This window comes from Aythya ferina, assembly GCF_964211825.1.
Source record: "Aythya ferina genome assembly, chromosome: 7".
NCBI lineage: Eukaryota > Metazoa > Chordata > Aves > Anseriformes > Anatidae > Aythya > Aythya ferina.
The window spans coordinates 17,201,524-17,220,967 of record NC_140302.1 but is presented as its reverse complement, the minus strand read 5'-3'; the positions used below and the strand labels follow the sequence as shown (position 1 = coordinate 17,220,967).

Here is a 19,444-nt window from a genome sequence, read left to right as displayed (position 1 = left end):
TCTGAAGAGCAGTCTTCAAACCTGTGTCTGCAAGCTCTAAGGATTTTTTCAGCCTTTATGCTGGGTAGTTCTGAACAGGGTTTTGTCATGTTGGAGTTGTGCTGCCCTTCCTCACACACTTTGCCCTAACCACCAAGTAGTTGTCATACAGCTCTGAGCTTTCCGTGGCTGTCACGTTGAAACTAACATCCTTACCACGAAAGATAGCATACCTTGAGGTTAGCTCAAGCCCACGCAGCTACCTTAAAGCTGCAACTCCCATAGATAAATAGATGGATGTGTCTGAACAGGAATGCCAGGCTGGGATTGTCCAAAGCTTCCTAAATTAGATCCTGCCCTAGCAAGGGACTGTGGGATAGCATCAGTGAAGCTCCTGAGCTCAACTGCTTTTATCAAGATGGCCGGGATGAGAACAAGTGCTGGGCCAGGCTGCTTCCCAGCTGCAGTCAGGATGAGCAGCAGGGGACTAAAAGTCTCCTCTGTCCTCAAAGGGAGCTGGGAAAAATAAGGAAAAATTAATTACTTATTTAATTAAAGGAGCACTCCAGCTTGACCCTGGAGTTCTGGGGACTGGTAGCAACATCGATCTAGCTAGAGACAATTTCACATGTATTTAGTAGAGTCAGATAGACTGGCAATAAATGAGCTAAATTTATCAAGGTGGGCTCCAGCAGAACTTGCAGCCCAGATTTCACAGACTAGGCTGGCTTCTCTGTTCTGTTCAGAACAGCAGCAGACTGTGTGATTATTTAATGAAGGTGAATATTTGACCTTCTGATGCTCAACTACCATTTGAAAACAGTCTTCTGTCACTAAAGCCAGTCACAGTGGAAAGTGAAAAATTATTTTCTTAGGGGTCATTTGAGCTGGAAGTAAGCTGCTTGCTCTTTGTGGACGGTTCATTCTGCAATGACTTTGACAATGACAAGGAAGAAATCTACTTTTCTGCTGTGTGTCAGATCCGGGTCTGCGTACTGTTCATAACACTGCGATCAATAAATTCATCAGCTTATTCTGGCCCTCTGTACAGAACAGACTTTGCTTTGAGGTAGTATAAATGCTAGCAGGAAAAAGAAAATGAAATGAAAACCTGAACATGTTTGAAACAATGTGTGAGAAACCACTGAGTCTTGTGCCAGTGTGTTTACCTTGGCAGGCCCCCATCTCTCCCTCTGGAAGAACCAAATTCTCTCTCTACTATAAGAATTCTTTTGTGGATGTTTTTAAAAGAAAGAAAAAAAAAACAACACGCACAAAAAAACACCACCCTGGAGCAGATCATTCATCATAAACAGAGTGGGAGCATGAAAGGGGATTTGCTTTGACCTAGTTACAAAAACAAAAACAAAGAGACTTTCTCTAATTGCCTGAATGACTCAAGTGGGACTGAGTGTCAAAAGCAACAAATCTCTGCTTCCTTCAGAGCTATATGCTAATACAGGACACTGGGCTCCTGCCTGCTCCAGTTCAAGACCTCGTGCGATGTCTCCGAGCCTGAGGAAGCCTGGGTAAGCAAAAGCCAGCCAATTCCGTATGCCTGTGTGTACAAACAGGACCAGGAGCCAGGACAAACACATTTCATAAATTGTAACAAAGACAGTGGCTTTAAATGCTGAGACTATCAGGACAACGCTTGCTTTGCCAAGAGCTGTAGACAGGTACTACCGTAGGAAGCACCTGGCTTTCTATCCAGCAGCATTTACAGGGCTGTCACTGATCCACAAAGGCTTAACCTTCTATTTTAAATGAGTCAGTGTAGCTAGGTACCCAAAATGCTATTGGAAAAAAAAAAGGTGCCCAGCTTTTCTGGGCACCAGCGAAAAGCCCAATGTCAATGCATTGTTACTGCAGGACGTGGGCTGGAATCACAGAATGGGTTTGGTTGGAAGGGGCCTTAAAGCTCACCTAATTCCAAGTCCCTGCCATGGGCAGGGACACCTCCCACCAGATCAGCAAGGCAAGAGCAAATAGAGAACAGAGATAAGAGAAGAAGAGGGAATAGAGGAATTTAAGGGGTATGGGCAAGGAGTGTATGCGGATGTGTCAGAGAAAGCCATTTATCAGCTAAAGGAAGCAGTCTGGAAAATTCAGTGTGCAAGATCTTTGGGTCTTGAAGGTCAGTTCCAGCCAGGTAAAGAAATTTCTCTTTGGAGTCTCATTCTCCAGCCTTCCCATGACAGTTTTAGTCGTTCAATATGCATGCAAAAATAACAAAAGAGATTTAGGAGCTACTGGGGTGGCCTTTTTTTGTGAGAGCATTGATTTATCTAGCCTGTAATTGTCAGGCAGGGAGCCCTGGCAGCATCCTCAGCCCTCCAGAGGAAAGGCCAAGCAGGAGGTTACAGCGACAGGACTTTTCTGAAGCCCAAATAAAGTCTCAGTTTTTCATATTTAAGAGGGAAGGTTCACAAGAGTTTGAATGTTTTCCCCAGCTGGTTCACCATCTATTTTAGATGGAACTGTTTGATCTCTTTCTGCTTTGTGTTTCTTTCAGTTTCCCAAACAATGGGAGGAAGCTTGCCTGTTACGTGTGTTTGGGCCCCAACTAAGCTTTTCCCAGCTGGAAAAATCACTCCATGAACTGCAGAGGTGTTTTTTTTCTTCTTTTTTTTTTTTTTCCCCCAGCTGTAATTACAAGATTCCCAATTCCCTTATGAGTCTTGTAAGGTAGGAACAGGCCATCCAAGGGGGAACAATGGGACATTCCTGAGTGCTTAAACAACTGCCGTTTCCCCACCATCGCCCCCTCTAAAACCCAAGGAGGGCTTAAGCACATCCAAGCAGTTCCCCTCAAGGTTACTGAAACCTCAGCTGAAAAAACACAGGGAGGTGCCCAGTTCTCTATGTAATGCTCCTGCTTTGGTGAATAAGATACCCAAGCTCTTCCTGTTACCCGCTTATGTACACAAATACCACAAATCCAGCAGGCCAGCTGGGAGGACTTGGCAAGCAGGCAGAGTATCTGTGCAATGGGTGGCTGGTGGTGCTCTTGTCATCTCTGACAAACACGGTGCTGTACAGCTCAGGTGCCAGGATATGACCAGCCCAGCAGACAAAATTCCCTGAGGGACCAGCACAGATCTCCTAACAGAAATAGTAGTTAGGCGATGGAATGGCTCTGGCTGGTGGTGAGCGGGGGTGAGCACCTCCTTTTGGGTACCCGAATGTCTCCATTATTCTCACACAGGTAACATCAGGTGGGATTTTAGAGTGCCTGGGCACTATGGAAGCAAATGTGCTGGCCAGGATCCCCATCCGTAACAGAGAGAAGGTAAGGAAGGGTCTTCTGCTCAGAAAAATGCAACAACCAAAGGTAAATCTCTCACCAGGTCCTCTCACCACCAAGTGAAATCCTCCCGCAGCCCTGCCTTACCTGTACAACTGTGGGCATGACCTCTTCAGAGCAGCAGAGGACAGCCCCAGCTTGCTCTGGTTTCGCAGCCGTGTCTTCCTCATGAGATCTCTCATTCTCCCCCAAGCATGGCTCTCACCCTAGGGAGCAAAAAGAAACCATAACTTGAAGGACCAGAGGGAGGTTGCTGGCCACCTTACAATACTTTGGGTACTCCAGGGTGATGGGAAGGGCTTCCCACTCAGGATATGTCCCTAGCAAGAGCCTCACTCCTGACAGAGCTGGTGCAGCACTGGGACTCCCCAGTTTTGCAGCTCACCGGTGCATATGGTGCCATGCTTTCAGCTGCTTTATTTTGGAGAGATGGGAAGAACCTTATTTTTAATTCAGCCTAGGTTGTCTGGGGTTAGGTCTCACAAAGAAGATTTTAACACCCTGCAGTGGAGCCTGGTAGTCAGCCTGTACCTACACGGGGCACAGTGGAACAGGATGGGTCAACCATCAGTAGTAGTGCCCTCCTTGTATTTGTCCCATATCATTTCTGTGCCTAAGGCCCTGCTGTTCCTTCTGACTTCACATTGCAGAGAGTGAGAGCACTTCACTGGAGAGTGTTGAGTAGCTGCCTAAAGGCACGTTTTACCTTATTGTTATACTGTACTAAAGGAAAAGAAAAGTTGTTTGGTTTTCTACCTACTTATATGCACCCCAGGAGGCAGAGGTGGGGGGGCAGTAGCTTTACATAGCAAACAACCCAAAAAAAGCAGCTTGGCTCTCTTCTCCTTTCTGTTAGGCCAGGTGCCTTGGTATCAGCCCTTTTAAAGGTGTCAACTTTTTTTTGCGGACCATGAATTAGAAGAGATCAGGCCTTTGTTTCTGTGTCACGTCTGCAAGCCACAGCTATAGGGCACTTACATTTGAAATGCTAATAGTGATTATCAGGAGGTCAGGGATTCTCATGAGGCTCTCCCTAATGTTTCCTCTCTTAGGACTGAACTCATTTAGACTCATGAACTCAGAAGTAACCACGTATTAAATTTTTTCAATTTCTTTTTTCTATATTGTTTTAAATTTCCTAAAATAATGGTTGAAAACCCTGGGAACAGAGTGAAAAAGATCATGTCCTAGGGTTAACGTGATGAGCAGAAACGATGTCAGTGCCCATTTCAGTGAAGTTCTCAGTGGCATTGTCACGTTTGGTGCATTGTCTTACCCTGTCTCGAGGTGCCTTCCTACTATGCCAGCAGCAGAGCCATTCCTCCGTGAGTTGTGGGCACCTCAGAGCACAGCTTGGCAGCTATTGCAGTAATTCCTGAGGCTCTGCTAAGTTTTCAGGTCAAAGCTTCAGATGAGGTCAGTGGCTCAGCTGAAAACTTCACCACTGTTTTTTGTGCTATTGAGTTAATTGCCAGTAAGTGGGACTGTTTACTCATGGAAATATCAAATCTTTGTATTTGTTACTAGGATTAATGCAAGCTTTGAAGGCCTCAGCAGTTCACTTGCTGTGCTGGTGTCCCAGACAAGCCAGCACTGCTAACATCAGAGGAAGCCTAAGCAGTTGCCTGTTCCTGAAGGCTAGCTAGCTGGTTCCTACAGTGGGAGTGGGAGAACAACAGACCGAGTGCAGTAAGTCATACTAAGGACACATGCGGTCTGTTACTTTGATAGTAAACTTTCTGGGGTCAGTGAAGCTCTTTTGTTTTTGTGAAATGCTGTGTGCTTCAGAGGCTTTCTCCATGGCAAAGCAGATACAAGTGAAATACATTACAGAAAGGTATTACATACCAAGCAGTTCTTGCTGGTGTCCAGACCCTAAAAACAAAGGGAAATAAACTGGTAAATAACATGGCAGTGAGACCACCTCACAGTGCTTGGAACAGGCTGGGCTCTGTTCTCATCTCTGCCCTAGGCTTCACCCATGGCCTTATTCAAGTCCTCTATCCCTTTGTGGTTCTGACCCTCACATGTGCATGACAATCTCTTCTTTCCTTTACCTTTTGCCTCTCTTTTGTATTTAGACTGTCAGTTCATGTATATAGCACCTTGATTGGCGTGACAGGACCCCCATACAGTGCTGCAGCTGTAGAAGGAAAGGGGGCACTCCATGCTGAGAGTACAAAATGCAGGAGCAACAATACCAAGGTGTGGTGTAAGAAGACAGTGCTAAGATTCAGCTTACGGAGTGTGGATCTTGATTCTGGAGTCCTGTGAAGCCATCATGGGACTGTGATGCATGAAATAATTCTAAAACCCAGAGCTTCGCTAGACACAAGCACTGAGCACCTTTCAGGATTCATCTTTGACTGGGTTCCTGAAGACCATCCAAATGTTCACAACCCATTTGCAACTTTGGGTGGAAACTTCATGAGAAAGTCTTTCCCGTGAGAGACCTACTCCTTCCTTTTTCCTGTAGAGCTGGGAATACTCTGATTAGGGATTCTGCCCTGGCATTTTAGCACTTCTGATCCCCACTGGAACAGCAAAGTGCTGAGGCAGCCACAAACAATGGGAAAGAGAGGGAGAGGAAAAACATTCGTCCTGGCTTCCTTGGAATTCAGCGATAGGGTTTCCCTGAAACAAGCTTTGGGGGCTGCTGTTAATTACACTGATATGCAGCCAGTCTGGCAGTAAGTGTTGCCAGCTATGGACTGACACAGAATTTTTTATATGGTAATGAATGTGTGCTTGGTTTATCCTTGTTAGCAGCAGTAGTGAAGGCTCTTACAACTGACTTCATGCACCAAAGTACCTGGAGTTAGTGAGGGCTAAAGCCCATGTTGCTGCCTGCAGTGCTTCTTTCCCCTGAACCAGGTACCTGTTCTGTGCCTTTCTTGCCCCATCTGCATATCCTTCATCATTATTAGATCAGATACATACAGAGCACCCCAGCCCACGCAGCCCCAGCTCTGGTTGGGAGCAGGCAACGTTGGCTTGTTCTCCTGGTACCTTGCTCTGCACTTGTGTGAGCAGAACTTCTCCCTGCTTCCCCCACCGACCCCACTCGGAGCCTGGCTCCAAGCTTATCACTCACCTTTCGGGCTGCAGGGTCCTTTGACGGAAAAGCCTGCCCCTCAGCCATGCTACCAGCTTCTGTGAACTCATTCTCCTTGTTGTTCCTATTGTTTGACAGCTTCCTGAGCACCGACATTGGCTGGCTGTTTCCTGATTCTGGGTATCTCTCACTTCCTGCAATGAAACACAAGGACTTGCTCATGTTTCTCAGCAGTGTCCTGCTAGGACAGCCTCTGGACAGTGCAGACAAAACTGGATGAAACCCCTTAGGACTTCCTGATGGGATGAAACCTTTTGTGTCTTCATGACATGCTTTAGTGCAAAGAAGGGAAATGATTCAAGCAAGTGTCTGGCCAGGGCAAACTTTCTAATGGCTTCCTCAAGGTCTTATTTTCCTTCTGGGCCTGCTCTGAAACTGTTAGGGAAGAGTTTCTTCCCTGAAAGAAGTGCTCAGCACTAGAGATCCCAAAGGACATTTACAGCGACTCAATCCCATTAGGAGGTGTTGATGTGGTGTTTCACCAGTTATGAAGGCAGGCTTAAGTCCAGGGTTTGAAATGAACTAATCAGCCTCATTTAGCGGGCTAACTCACATCTAATGTTGGATACAGACTTTCCAACTGGTTTTATTGCCAGTAGTCTTAGCCTACTTTTTCTCAGCTTTCTGGAAAAGTTGGTCTCTGGATCCAAGCCTTGCAGCTGGGGCTTATTTCCACATGGTCTATAGAGTAAGTCATCCTCCAGGAGCGTGTTCTGTGCCTGCTTGAGAGGGTAGGAGACTAATAACAGGTGTAAGGCTTTCCACCTTGGATAAAATCACATCCCAGCTGGGAGGATTTTACAGCCACATGGAGGACTTACACTAATGGATTCAGGCAGGTATGCCAAGTTTCCAAAAGAGAGTGACATTTGATAACGTATTTGTCCCAATATCTGTAGCCACAGCTACAGTGGGCAAGAAGTCCTGCTTCACACGTGAAGGAGCAATCCTAGATGTAGACAAAGTATTTTAAAAAGCACCTCTTAGTGGAACTAAGCCTTAGCTGGGAAGCTGACACTTTGCTCTATTCCCATCTGTCTGTTGTAGGGAAAAGGAAGCTGCTGGTCAGCTTATCTCACCAGCTGGTGACAAGCAGGAGGGCAGGTTAGAGGCAGTCAAACTCACCGCTGCAGCTGCTCAGCTTTTCGGTGTTGGCTCCTATTTCTGGGATGATGGAAAGATCAGAAGGGTTTCCCGTCTGAACCAAGAGGCTGTGAGGTCTGCTTCTCCCTGCGAAAAATGTCTTCATGTCTTGGTACGAGTTGAGGAACACGCTGGCAGCTCCGCAGGAGCAATGCTGCATGAGGTACTCCTACACCAGACAAGAAGAAAGCATGCAGACTTTCAGGCTGCAGCAGCTCAAGGTAATGGGCAATGCAATGGCTCAGACGAATTGCAAGCATCCCAGCTCAGCCTTGTCCCAAGACCCAGACAAACAATTTTACTCCCTAAAAAACTGAGCAGCCTGGAGGCGGTAATGCAAGAGTTTTCATGGGTTCATTGGTGTTTGCCTTGAATTGCCTGGTACTCGGCATCTTTTGGGTTTGTTTCCCAGAAAAAGCTGAAGACAAGTTTCTAAACACATAGCTGCTCAGCTGAGGCAATTGTGTAAATAAACAGATCCATTATAACAGTGACTCACATTTTATGATAATGTTATTTGATTTGGAACATGCACAGACAACAGTATCTTGTATTTTTATTGATGGGAGGTCATAGTTTGCTTATGTGTTATCAAACATTCACTGTATGTGGTACTTTAGCTGGGGTACTTCTGTAGCTGATGTGGTGGAAAGGGGAGATTTTCAGCTTTGCATGATCATGTTGTGCAAGAGCTTAGGAGGGCAGGAAGCAAAGAACAGTTTTGTACAGTCAAAGTGGAAAGAGAATCAAACTGTGTTGGAACTTGGACAAGCCAACACCAGTTTAGACCCACAAGTGATTGACAGATTTAATGTAATATGTCATTTGGATAAGTTGCCACAGCAGCACGGCACTTTGCAGTACCTATGCCTTTGACAGGTGCTTTGAAAATCTGATTAAATGTGTTGCTTTTGGCCTATGGCATTGAGGACTTCCTTTTGAAGCAAAGGATGTGGAGTATGTGTTCCCTGTGCATCCCAGGATCAATGCTTTTTTTTTTTTTTTTTTTTTAATCCATGGTTCCTTTGTTAAAAGCTGTGTTCTGCACAGAATTTTGCAAAAGATTAACTACTTCTCTGGGCAAGACATGCTTAGGAGAGTTATGACAAAAGGTTACTCAAATGTTTGAAGTTTTCAGTCATCCTACCTGATGAAGGCTAGTCCTGCAAGCTATGGATTGCTATAAGCTTTCGGTGTTATAGACTGCCTGGTGCTTTATAGAATAAACCAGTATAGCTCTATCAATTTTAGGAACCTGCATTGTCTGAGTGTTTCTGGAAATATCATCAGTTTCTGTCCATCCCCCAAACCAGCTCTTATTACCCCAGTAACCCATTTCTGTGCTGTGATTTGTGTCTTTCCTGGGCATGGAAACCTTTCTATGCTCTCACTCTGCATGGAGTGAATGTGGTTTGGAAAGTAACCTGAGAATGCCCCCCAGATTGTGATGTGGACAGCAACCACTGTGTCCCATGGCAAATGAGAGTAGTAGTGGTTCTCTTCTACACAGAGGTGCTATGGGACTGGAAAAGAAAACGATTGAGAGCTACTTGGATATAGGAGAAGCAGGCACACAGGCATTACAAGGATATCCAAGAGAGAGCATCAGCAAAATGAGAGCATCATTTTGTAGAGCAAGTGCTGAGTGTTATAGTCAGGGGTCCAATTCCCTGCTGAGTATCATGGGATTTGTGCAGTTGAGAAGGCTGTGGTGAGAGACCTTGGAAAATACTGAAAAGATCAGTTTCAAATATTTATGTGAAAGAACAGTGACTTTCATTTCAGTGGGAGCTGGGGAGGAGGAGGCCTTTACACCAGATGAGGATTTGACCCTGAATTTTCAGCTCGGAAGAGTTACTTTGAGCAATGACTCAGTTGTAGAGCTTCAGGAAATGTGCTAACAATTCCCAGGCTCTATGTAGGAGGCTGCATTCCTCTGAGAATCAGAGATGGGTACATGGAAATGACAGGCTATGCTGTTCTGCAACCTGACTCATGACTTGGCTTTGGCTCTGAGGAGTCGGTCACCTACTGCAGATCCAGCCTCAGCAGGTGGGAGAGCAGCACCAGGGGAGGAATGATGCTGTCAGCAGAATGAAAGAGTCACCACAGCATGGTGGGGATGAGATAACTGAGTGTGACAAACCCCTTCTGTTCCTTTGGGGGTGATACAATAAATACAAAGGGAAAAAGTGGGGGGTGGCAAAAAGCTGGTAACCTGGTGTAGTGGCCAAAGAAAAGGACCCAAGAATAAAAGGTGGGGTGGAACTGAACAGAGTATGCAGGGACTAAAAAAAAAATGCTGTTTAGGAGGAAGATGAAATGATTTGAATATTTCAATCAAAGTCCACAGCTAGATCTGTCTCTCTTAAAAAAAAAATAAAAAAAAAGACAAATGGAACACGGAGATGTTCATGTCAGAGATTTTCATTTAGCAGCTCAGAAGACCAGGGAGGGAAAAGGAGCATCAGGGTTGGGCAGTGGTACCACCACTACTTCCTATTGTATCAATTTTGTGGAAAATTCTGGGATTTTGACAGCTTGAAATCAGAAGGAAAAGAGCTTTTAATTCAAAATGCAATTGCTAGGGAGGTCCATGGAAACATTTTGTTTTGATAGCACTGACAGAAGGAGGTGCCTTCTTGAGTTTTCAACTGCAGAGAAGCAAAAGCTACCAACTGAGCTGTCTATCGCCTGAGGTGAGGGGACTCTGTAACTCACCAGAGGCAAGCAAATGGCAACTAGGACATCTGAGAGCAAAAAGGAACAAGAAGGCCAACCTAAGGGAAGCTGAGCATGGTGGGCAGAGGTTCCCTGAAGACCAGAACACCCAGCCCAGATGGGTATGGGGTCAAGTAAGTTAGCATCATCTCTTAGATGGACTTGAAACTTTGCATGTGGGCCTTGAGTTATATCATTTAATGAAAGATTCTCTGGTGTCTGCTTACCTCTTTTAGCTGGCTCATCTTCTGCTCTTTCTGCAAGCTGCAGACCTGCTTCTGGAGCCGCAGGTTGTGCTCCTGCAGCTGCCCAATCTTCTCTATCAGTTGGCAGATGTGTTCCAGGTATCCCAGGCCTGATCCCAGGGCCTTGCTGTTCCCTTGGTTCACCTGCAATGACAATACAGCTTGGGCTAGGGTGCAGAGGCAGGGCAGTCCTTACCAGCTCCTTGTGTTTGTGTGGGCTGGGGTAAAGACTCTCAGGCCTGCAAGGAGCTTTGGTTGTGATCATACTGAGCTGTACATTGCTAGCTCATGGCTCTTCTCTAAATTAGCCCACAAGAAGCTCTGTCAGAGGGACTGATCACAGGCTGACACTGAGGGAAACCTTGTGAGAGCCTCCCAGGTTTTTATTTTTTTTTCCATGTGACAGAACCCCTACAAACAGGTGAGACCCTACTGCATGGCATGTATGGATGGGCCCGTGCACAGGCAGGGAAAATATGGACAGCTATTTGCTGCTAGCAAATACGGACAGCGTCTCGCTTCCACCTTGGCTCTGCTTGCTGGCGTGCGTGTGATATCGGTAAGTAAAATAAGCCTCAGTCTTTACAAAAGCAGTACTCTAAGTTTATCTTACTTCAAAAAATAAGTTCCCTCTACAAAAGCAGGAAGCCTACTCTGTCTCCTTTCCCACAACAATCTACATTTTTGGGGAAATGCCAGCCTTGGGACTCTTCCTGTCTTTTCATTATGTCAGAAAGCTCATGGTGTGTTCAAAAATAATCAGCATTAGGATTTACTTCTCTTTAAACAAATGATGATACAATGTTGTTTATAAATAGGCATTATTATGTCCAGATGCTTTTGTGTCTGAAGCTGGGACAGAGGTCACATGAAATCATATGAAAAGCTACAGTAACTCCGAGCTGGTCAGCCCCTCACATTCATGACTTCAGTGCTCCTTGGGCAGTGCCTGTAGGAGCGGCAGCAGGACAGAGGTCACAGCCACAGAACGGAGCCCTTGGTGTACCAGTGCTGCAGGAAAGGATCCATCCTAGGGCTTGCACGGGGAACAGAGCCCAGCTGGCACCCACTGGGAAGAGCTGGACTCCACTGTGCTGTTACTCAAGTATCTGAAAGCAGTTAGTGGCTCTGGCGTGCACAGCTTCAGGAGCAGGTTTTTCAGAAAGTACGTGTCAGCTTCTGAAAATTTGGCTTTTCTAAGCTGCCCCAAAACGGGTAGTCAGAAGTTCCTCATTCCCCTTGAAAATGTAGGCTTTCTGACACACTGTACCCTCTTTCTGCACATTTAACTGTTCCCCTTCTGCCAGAGAACCCCATTTCCCCATTTCACAGCCCTCCTTCATAGGATGCTCAGGGCAGGAACTTTGGGCTATTTAATAGGGAATTAATTTGCTTTTTGTTGCAGTGATCCCAGCAAGTGCAAATGAGCAGAAGGCCAACCAGGCAGAGCCAGCAGTGCTTGCCGATCCCTGTAGGGCCAGCCATCTCTGTGGTCAGCATGCAAGGATAAAAGCTTTTAAAGAGATGCTTCACCTTGCTTGCCCTGCCACAATGCCCGTTAGCATCGGGATTGCTCAGACATGGCAGGCATTCAACACAGAAAATTTGTGTCATTTGGTGGGATGCCCCCAAAATGAGGGGGTTGCCCTCAGAGAAGGCCTCTCCAGGGACTCTTCCTGGACCCTTTTGTTCTGTAGACTGGAAACACCTACACATCCCTATCTTCTGGACGTACCATGTGCAGCACAGAACCTGCTCTGTCACTTACCGGTCTGAATATTTTCCTCTCAGCAACTATCAGAGTTTTATGCTTGAAGTTGGGGGAGCTACCACAGGAAAACAGCAAACATTTTCCAGGAGGAGTCCCTTTCTGTCTCTGTCCTCCCAAAACAAGCTTCCCAAAACATTCACTTAATGGGGATGACATTTTTCCCATTCCCCATATGGAGATTGTTAAGTAGTATTGGAACAAAAGCCATGTACCCATTTTGGGGTACATGAAACCTATTGAGAAGGAAAATCATCTCACCTACTTTTTTGAAGGTGAAGATGCAGAGGATGAGGTAGGCACAACTTAAAAATCAGATGGTTAAAGCTGCAATAGGAAAGCAACAGCATAATGTATAAATAGGTGCCAGCTTTTGCTTTCAGGTACATCAGTGAGAACCAGACCTCAGCTGAAAGAAAAGGATGGCAAGGCCCTCAGCCATACTGTGCTGCTCCTACTAAGGATTTGACCCTATGGAGTTAAGGGAACTGAAGATACTGAAGATCTCTGCCCTTGTGAGTACTCACCTAAGTTTTGGGGACAGGTTTTTAGCACACAGAGCCCTGCTCAGTTAGCAATAAATCCTCACAGCTCTGCTAGCTCACATATTTCATAGGAAGCCTAAAAATACAGAGTCAACATATGCAGTGGCAAGTTTAGATCTTATCTAGAGCCAATATTTTAACTGGTATAAAATCACACTTCTGAAGTCACCAGAGTCCCTCTGTCTTGCTGCTGTACCTGGTCACTACAGAGGTATGAAGTTCAGTGGGAGCTGCAGGAAAGACAGATGTTTACCAGTCCCGTGCCCAACTGAGATATAATAAAAATCTTTGTTACTGATCATCTACTCGGCACTCTGTCCTGCCAGATCTCAGTCCTGATCTGTTGCTTTGATGCGTTTCATCAGTTAGGCTTGATGGTAAACAGCTCTGCGCTGGACCTGGCAGCAACAGCTGGAGCTAGTGGTAGGAACTTCATTCAGATGAGAGCTCGTCAATATTCCTTGCAGTGACTTAGGTTCCTGGATGTTCGTTGCTTTCCCTCAGTGCTTCATTCTCCCAGAAATCCCTACCTGCTCTCCCACACCATATTGGCATGGCCAGCGAGGATGGCATGCAGTGAACATGCCAACAGCTGAGGAATGTAATCGCACACTGCACATTTTGGGCTTGGGGTGACTGATCAGTGACGCCATAGGCTGAGCGGGAAACATTTGTCAGTGGGAGCTGACAGCACCACGAGGCTTGTGAATAACAGGAAAGAGAGGGATCGTGCTGTATATTTCTGACTGCTCCACCCTGATGTCCAGGAGTGGTCATGCTGGCTGATAGCTTCTGGTTTCCTCCGTATGGCACGCACAGGGCAGAGCGTCACAGCTTGCTGTATCCTTCCCCTGAACCATACCGCTCTCCAGAGAAGTATTTTGACTTCTTTGGACAAGGATAATTAATGCTATGTGATTAATAGCCTTTTTTCTTTTTTTTTTTTCCCATTTAGTGACGACAGTGCTCCAACCCTGTCTCTTCTTCTAGGGGTCTGTGCTGACTTTAAATGTAAACTTTATGAAATGCAAGGAAGTGTTTGCAAAGCAAAAGCATCAAAAGCTATGCGTCTTCAAACTGACCCAAAACATTTCATTTGGCTTAAAAGGAAATGCTTTTATTTAGGCTTCAAAGTTCTTTCATTTGTTGTTTAACAGCTTCCACTCTCTTTCATCTTTTTAAATGTAGACACATTTCAAAATAATGACAGTACAAAATAAAAGATCAGAAAGATTTGTTTAAGAAATGCCAGACTGAAATGGTGTGATGTATATTTTAAGCCAAACCCATTCACCAAATGAATCTAAACCACCAAAACGTTTGGTCTTTTCCAGCCTCTCTCTTTCAGCGTTTTCCCTCCCCTTCTCTCAGAAGCAGCCTCAGCAGTGAGGGAGGCTGGAGGATGTTGGGGGCCATCCTCATCCAGCACTGCCTCCTTGCTGGGCAGCAGCATGCCGGTAAACTCAGTGCCATAGCCACAGCCAGTGGGGTCGGGGAAACTCATCTGCACTCCTGGTGCTTGGGACTTAATAATTCACCTATAATTAAATAATACTTTCACCTGGCATTAAATAGACAGATAAGAGTGCTTGCACTGGTTTATATCAGTACAAATTTAATGCACTGGGAATTAATTTGAAGGGGCATGCTGTTTGCCAAGCAGAGTGGGAATACCTTGTACTAGCCTGCTGTCTTTTAGACAACACTGACTGCATTTCCATTGACTGGCGGGGTCTCAGGGACACACAGAAAAGGTTGGCTCCTAACAACCATGTTGCATCTTGGACAGGTGACAGGAACATGTGAAAACCGCTGTGTCAGCCTGGAGCAGAGCCTCAGCTGGGGCAAACCAAGGTATATGGATAGAGGGCCACCTGGGTCTCACCCTGCCTCTGTTGCATGATCAACAGAACAATTGCATGACAGCAAGGACAGGAAAACTTTGTGCAGGTTTAGAGAGGGCACAAAGCTCTGTTGCTGTCCCTGTGGTCTGAGGCACAAACCACAGCAGCAGCAGCCCTGGGCATTGCCTGTCATCCCAGCAGTTCGCAGAGTGCTCCTCCTGAGATACAGCAGCCTGGAGGGGCTCTGTGAAGAGGGGCAAGCTTCCCTGGTGTCCAGGTCACAGCTGTATTTATACAGCTCAGAAAACAAACACAGAAAAGTGCTCTGGGGCACAGAGCTTTAGCGCTCAGCCAGTGAGGATATTAAAAAGGAGGGGAGATAAGCCACCAAGCCTTCATTTCCTCTTCAGCCTCTTTCTAATTTATTCTATTGTTTATTTAAATGCTCTGCTTTGGGAAACTGAGTCTCCATTTCGCATGGGATTTAAAGGAATTTCATGGGCAGCCAGAGCTGTTGGATGAGATCAAGTTAGCTGCAAGCCCTCCAGAGAGCAACAGAGAATTTGGGTAACTTCATAAAAAGTCTCCTTGTGTTCAAAGTCTCCTGCTCCAATCTTTTCTGAACCCTCTGTCAGAAGGCCAGGTTGCTGTCTGGGAACCATGCAAAGTCTCTTCCTCCCACCTCCCCCAAAAAGTGAGACAGCTCTGGGGAAGAAGAGGGTGCTCAGTTTGATTGTGCATGCTTGTGCTGCCCAGACACTTAGTGTTAAGGGAGACAGGCCTGGCCTACAGTGCCATCTCTGACCTTCCTCACTGCTTGGGAGGGTTTAGCCTGCTGGAGAGGATGGCCATCACCTCGTGGTTCAGGGCCTGGGCAGAGGTCATGGTGGAATACACTCATCATGTGCACAGCAGCACCTCTCACTTGGCTCTCTCTACCTTCCAATCCATCGCTGTTACCCTGGATGAGAAGCGATGGCTGGGCATGCCACGGAAACATGGCCCCAAATTCTGATCCTCCAGGCTGCATCCCCAGGCCTGATGTGAGACACGGAGCGGCTCCCTCCGCAGTGCCTCTAACACGTCCTGCCTCTCGGGGGGCTTGGGGTGGCACTTTCTGGCAACTGCTCCCTGTGTCACCCTTCAGGTCGAGCCATCAGAAATTGCAGTTCCCCAAAACACAGGAAATATTGGCAGAATGGCTTTCTTTAAAGCATCCAAGCACCTAATGCCCTCTAAAATAGGAGGCAGCTAGAATGCTTAAACACGTATTTAGGATCCAAGACTTCAGTACATCACATCTTTCTGACCTCTTTCTTCCCTCTCGAAGTGAAAAAAGAAAATGTGAGTGGTACACCCCACTGCTCTGATGCAGAAGGAAAACGAGCAGCAGAGAGAAAAGCAGCGTGCTGTATCTGTCTGGAAAAGTCACCATTATGCACCGTTTCGTGTGTCCCTCTGCACCTAGCCTGCCCTCTCCTTTCCCTCTGCCCGTGGGGACTTTGGTCTGGCTCTCAGTCAGGCATTAACCCCCCAGTGAGATCTTTCTGTCACTGGCTTCTGGAACCCCTGCAGCAGCAGGCCTGCGGGCCTGCGGTCTGTCAGCGTGCCTGTGTGGGGCTCTGGGCACAGCTCTGGCCTGAGCACTTGCCAGCATTCAGTGTGGGAGAGGGGGCACAGAGGGCATTTTATTCTCCTGTGTGTTGCACAGTGTACCCGGTTAACGGGGAAAGAGCTAGTCTGGAGTAGGACAAGCTGCTGGAAATATTTTGTCTTTGCAGTTAGGTCAGTCTCTGAACACAAGAGTTTCCATCACAGCTGTTCTAGCAAAGCAAAGCGGGAGCTCCAGCTCTACCCCAGCAAAGATTTGAATTTATACATTAAATCCCTGTCCACTCAATATTCAAGGGCTGGCTCTTGAGACAGCTTCAGACCTGGACAGAAATTAACTACGCTTTAGATGAATTATTCCCAAACTTCAGAGCCCCAGAGCGCCCATTCAGCTTTTCCCAGGAACAGGAATAACCTGACCTTGAAACTGTGTTCTGCTCCCACCCCATGTATCAGAGCTGGTGTGGCTCTGGAAGGTGACTTACCTTACAGTTTTCACTTGAAGCACAGACACAAGCACATGCTTTAATCTAAAGCTTTTTGAAAACTTCAGACCCTCCTGAACTGTTAGTCATTCTTACCTAGAGACTACATGGGAATCACTTCAGAATTTCCCTGCTATGAAAAGAGACCTTAAACATCAACTGCCATGATTTGCAGCTCACAACAGTTTCAGGGGAGATTTTCTAACTCAGACGTGTCCTGACCTGAGACAGATAACAGCACCCTGATGGAGGTATTTGGACAGGCCTAGCTACAAGATTCAGTTCAGGTGCCTTCCTTACCTCACTCAGTCGACAGCATTCATCCATGTATTCATCCAGGCTGTCACTTGTGGGGTACTTCTTCAGCGGATGCCCAGGGATCTGAAGGTCTTGCATGCTGCCAAAGCTCTCTGGGTAATTGTCAGCAATTGTCTTTGGCTCTTCTACAGGATCTGGGGTGGGAAGAGTGCTTTCCCTGGGTAGGTCCATCTCTGGTGCAGGTTCCTTTTCCAGAGATTGCCTTTCACTCTGGTCAAAATGTTCACCAGGATTTTCTCCTTCCTGAGGGACACTGAAGTTGTCAAGGGGAGCTGTGGGAACCTGCACAGCATCAGACTCCTGGCTGTAGTACTCAGCTTGCTTTTCACTCTCTGGACCTTGGTGACTGACTTTTCTGGCACGTTCTTTACATGTTCTCATTATCAGATGGTCAATTTCTGGAGACGAAGAGGTGCTAAGCACGCCCGAGTCGCAAAATGAGTCTCTGTTGTGAAGCACAAAGCTCTTCTCTGAACCTGTTGGCGTCGATGGAGAATTAGCCCCACTTGGCAATTCGACCCCTGAGTCCTCAGACTCAAATTTGGAGAATCTGTGAAGCTGGCACTTGGACTCGAAGGTGCTGAGGTCAGGCAGTGTGGCTACATAGTCTGTGCCTGCCGGGGCATCTGCACAGTCTGGTTCTGCCTCCGGGGCCACAGCATTGGGACTTCCCTGGCAGTCCTGGGGGAGGCTGGCACCAGGGAGATGGGGCTCTTCAGTGCAGGCTGCATCAGTAGTGGTCTCTGGTGTTAGCGCTGGGTTCTGAATTCCTTCGTTGCTCAGTATCTTCATGTGTGTTAGCACTACTTTGTCCTCAGCAGGTGGGCTCTTCTTACCTGCATAAAGGAAAACAAGTAGAAAGTCACAAGGGGCTGCAAAGCTCAGTCTAATCTATACTGCATTGCCTGAGGGATGTGAGATTGAAAGCTGTCTATATAGTAACGCAGTAGAAGGGGGCAGCCCTGGTTTGTTTTTCTGAAGATATATGACACTTTCTTGTAGACTTTGCTGTAACAGAAGTGTTTTGTTTCACAGACACTGTGTCCTTCGGGGGAGGGTCATAAATGCACAGAGTTCTGATTTAGTAGGTAGGTAGGAAACAGTACAGAAAGTTACATGAATTTTAGTGATTACCTGCATGCAGACACAGAGAAGCACAATACATTAATTTAAGGCTAAACTATTTCTTCTGATTAAATGTATTCTGAGGCAGCAGCAGAAAAAAATGTGCAAAACTAAATGTGTATTTCTGGAGATTTGAGTGGATTTCGGATTGCAACAAGTAATTTGCAAACTGTTTGGTCAGTAGTGCTCTGCACACATACAGGTGATGAAAAGCAAGTACTGATAGGAAAAGTAAATGAGGCATTGTAGATCTTTTGTAGTCCCTGCATGGCTTTATCTATGAAGTCATTTCTTTAAATGAACTCTTACCTTCCCTTTAAAGAGAAAGGGTATGGGAGCAGCTTTGTTCATGAGTTTTTGCACGTGGGCAAAGATGACGCATTTTCACATCACAACTATTTTATGCAGTGATGTGGATGAAGTGTTGAACAGCTTCTGGATGAAAGGCTGACCTATGTGAGCTGAATATCTGGCCCCAGGTTTTTTCACTGTTTTTCTGGATCTAGCATTTCACAGAGCAGAATCCTGAGCCCTTATTACCATCTGACCCAGGGTACCTCGGAGGGCTACAATGCGCACACACTTCAGGATATCTTACTTCCTACTTCATTTCCTTTCAATCCCCTCTCCTACCTTCCTTCCTTTTTGCCTAGCATCAAACCTGCAGCTGCTTTAGAAACTCACTCCTGGTAGCCTAACTGTCCCTAAGCAGGTAGAAAAGTCTGGAGCCCAGTGGAAGGGAGCTCTGCTCTGTGCAGCCTTTCTTCATGGGAACCCAGAAAAAATCCTGTTTCTGAAACAACCCATTTTCCAGCCTTCCCTCCTCCAGCTTGCTTTCCGCAATGTCAGCAGACAATAGAATTTTATTCATCAAGTCCAAGCTAGCTATTATATGAGTCATTTTCTACTTTATTTAAATATTCCTTCTATTTGATCTTAAGAATTTCTTGGAACACCACTGAAACATGCCCTTCACTGCTATTTGGCAAATACAGATTTAATATTTCACACTGGATTTTCAAAAAGGTTCAGAGTGACAAAGACTCCTATCTGATGGGAATTCTTTGGGGCTTTCTATGAGCATGTAGTGCTTTTAACCCTTCATAAAAGATCTTGTTTATCCAATACAGACCTATGCTCATCTCCCTTGACAGCATTCACAGGCATCTCTCCACTGCAAAGAGCCACATTTGAGTCAGTGCTGGACTGTCAGACTGCCAGAGCATTGTTGGGATGGG

General features: G+C 46.2%; 1 protein-coding gene across 5 annotated transcripts in view; it reads right to left on the bottom strand.

The window, feature by feature from the left end:
- Nucleotides 1–19,444, bottom strand: part of LOC311440188 (uncharacterized protein) — a 30,799-nt gene that overhangs the window by 3,366 nt on the left and 7,989 nt on the right. For all 5 annotated transcript variants that reach the window (XM_084526750.1, XM_084526752.1, XM_084526751.1 and 2 more), the window contains exons 2-7: nucleotides 17,064–17,917; nucleotides 10,493–10,654; nucleotides 7,527–7,713; nucleotides 6,381–6,535; nucleotides 5,135–5,161; nucleotides 3,374–3,492 (exon numbers count right to left, since the gene is read on the bottom strand). In XM_084526750.1, the coding sequence (XP_084382876.1) occupies nucleotides 3,374–3,492; nucleotides 5,135–5,161; nucleotides 6,381–6,535; nucleotides 7,527–7,713; nucleotides 10,493–10,654; nucleotides 17,064–17,917 (1,504 nt within the window). The remainder of the gene's footprint in view (nucleotides 1–3,373; nucleotides 3,493–5,134; nucleotides 5,162–6,380; nucleotides 6,536–7,526; nucleotides 7,714–10,492; nucleotides 10,655–17,063; nucleotides 17,918–19,444) is intronic.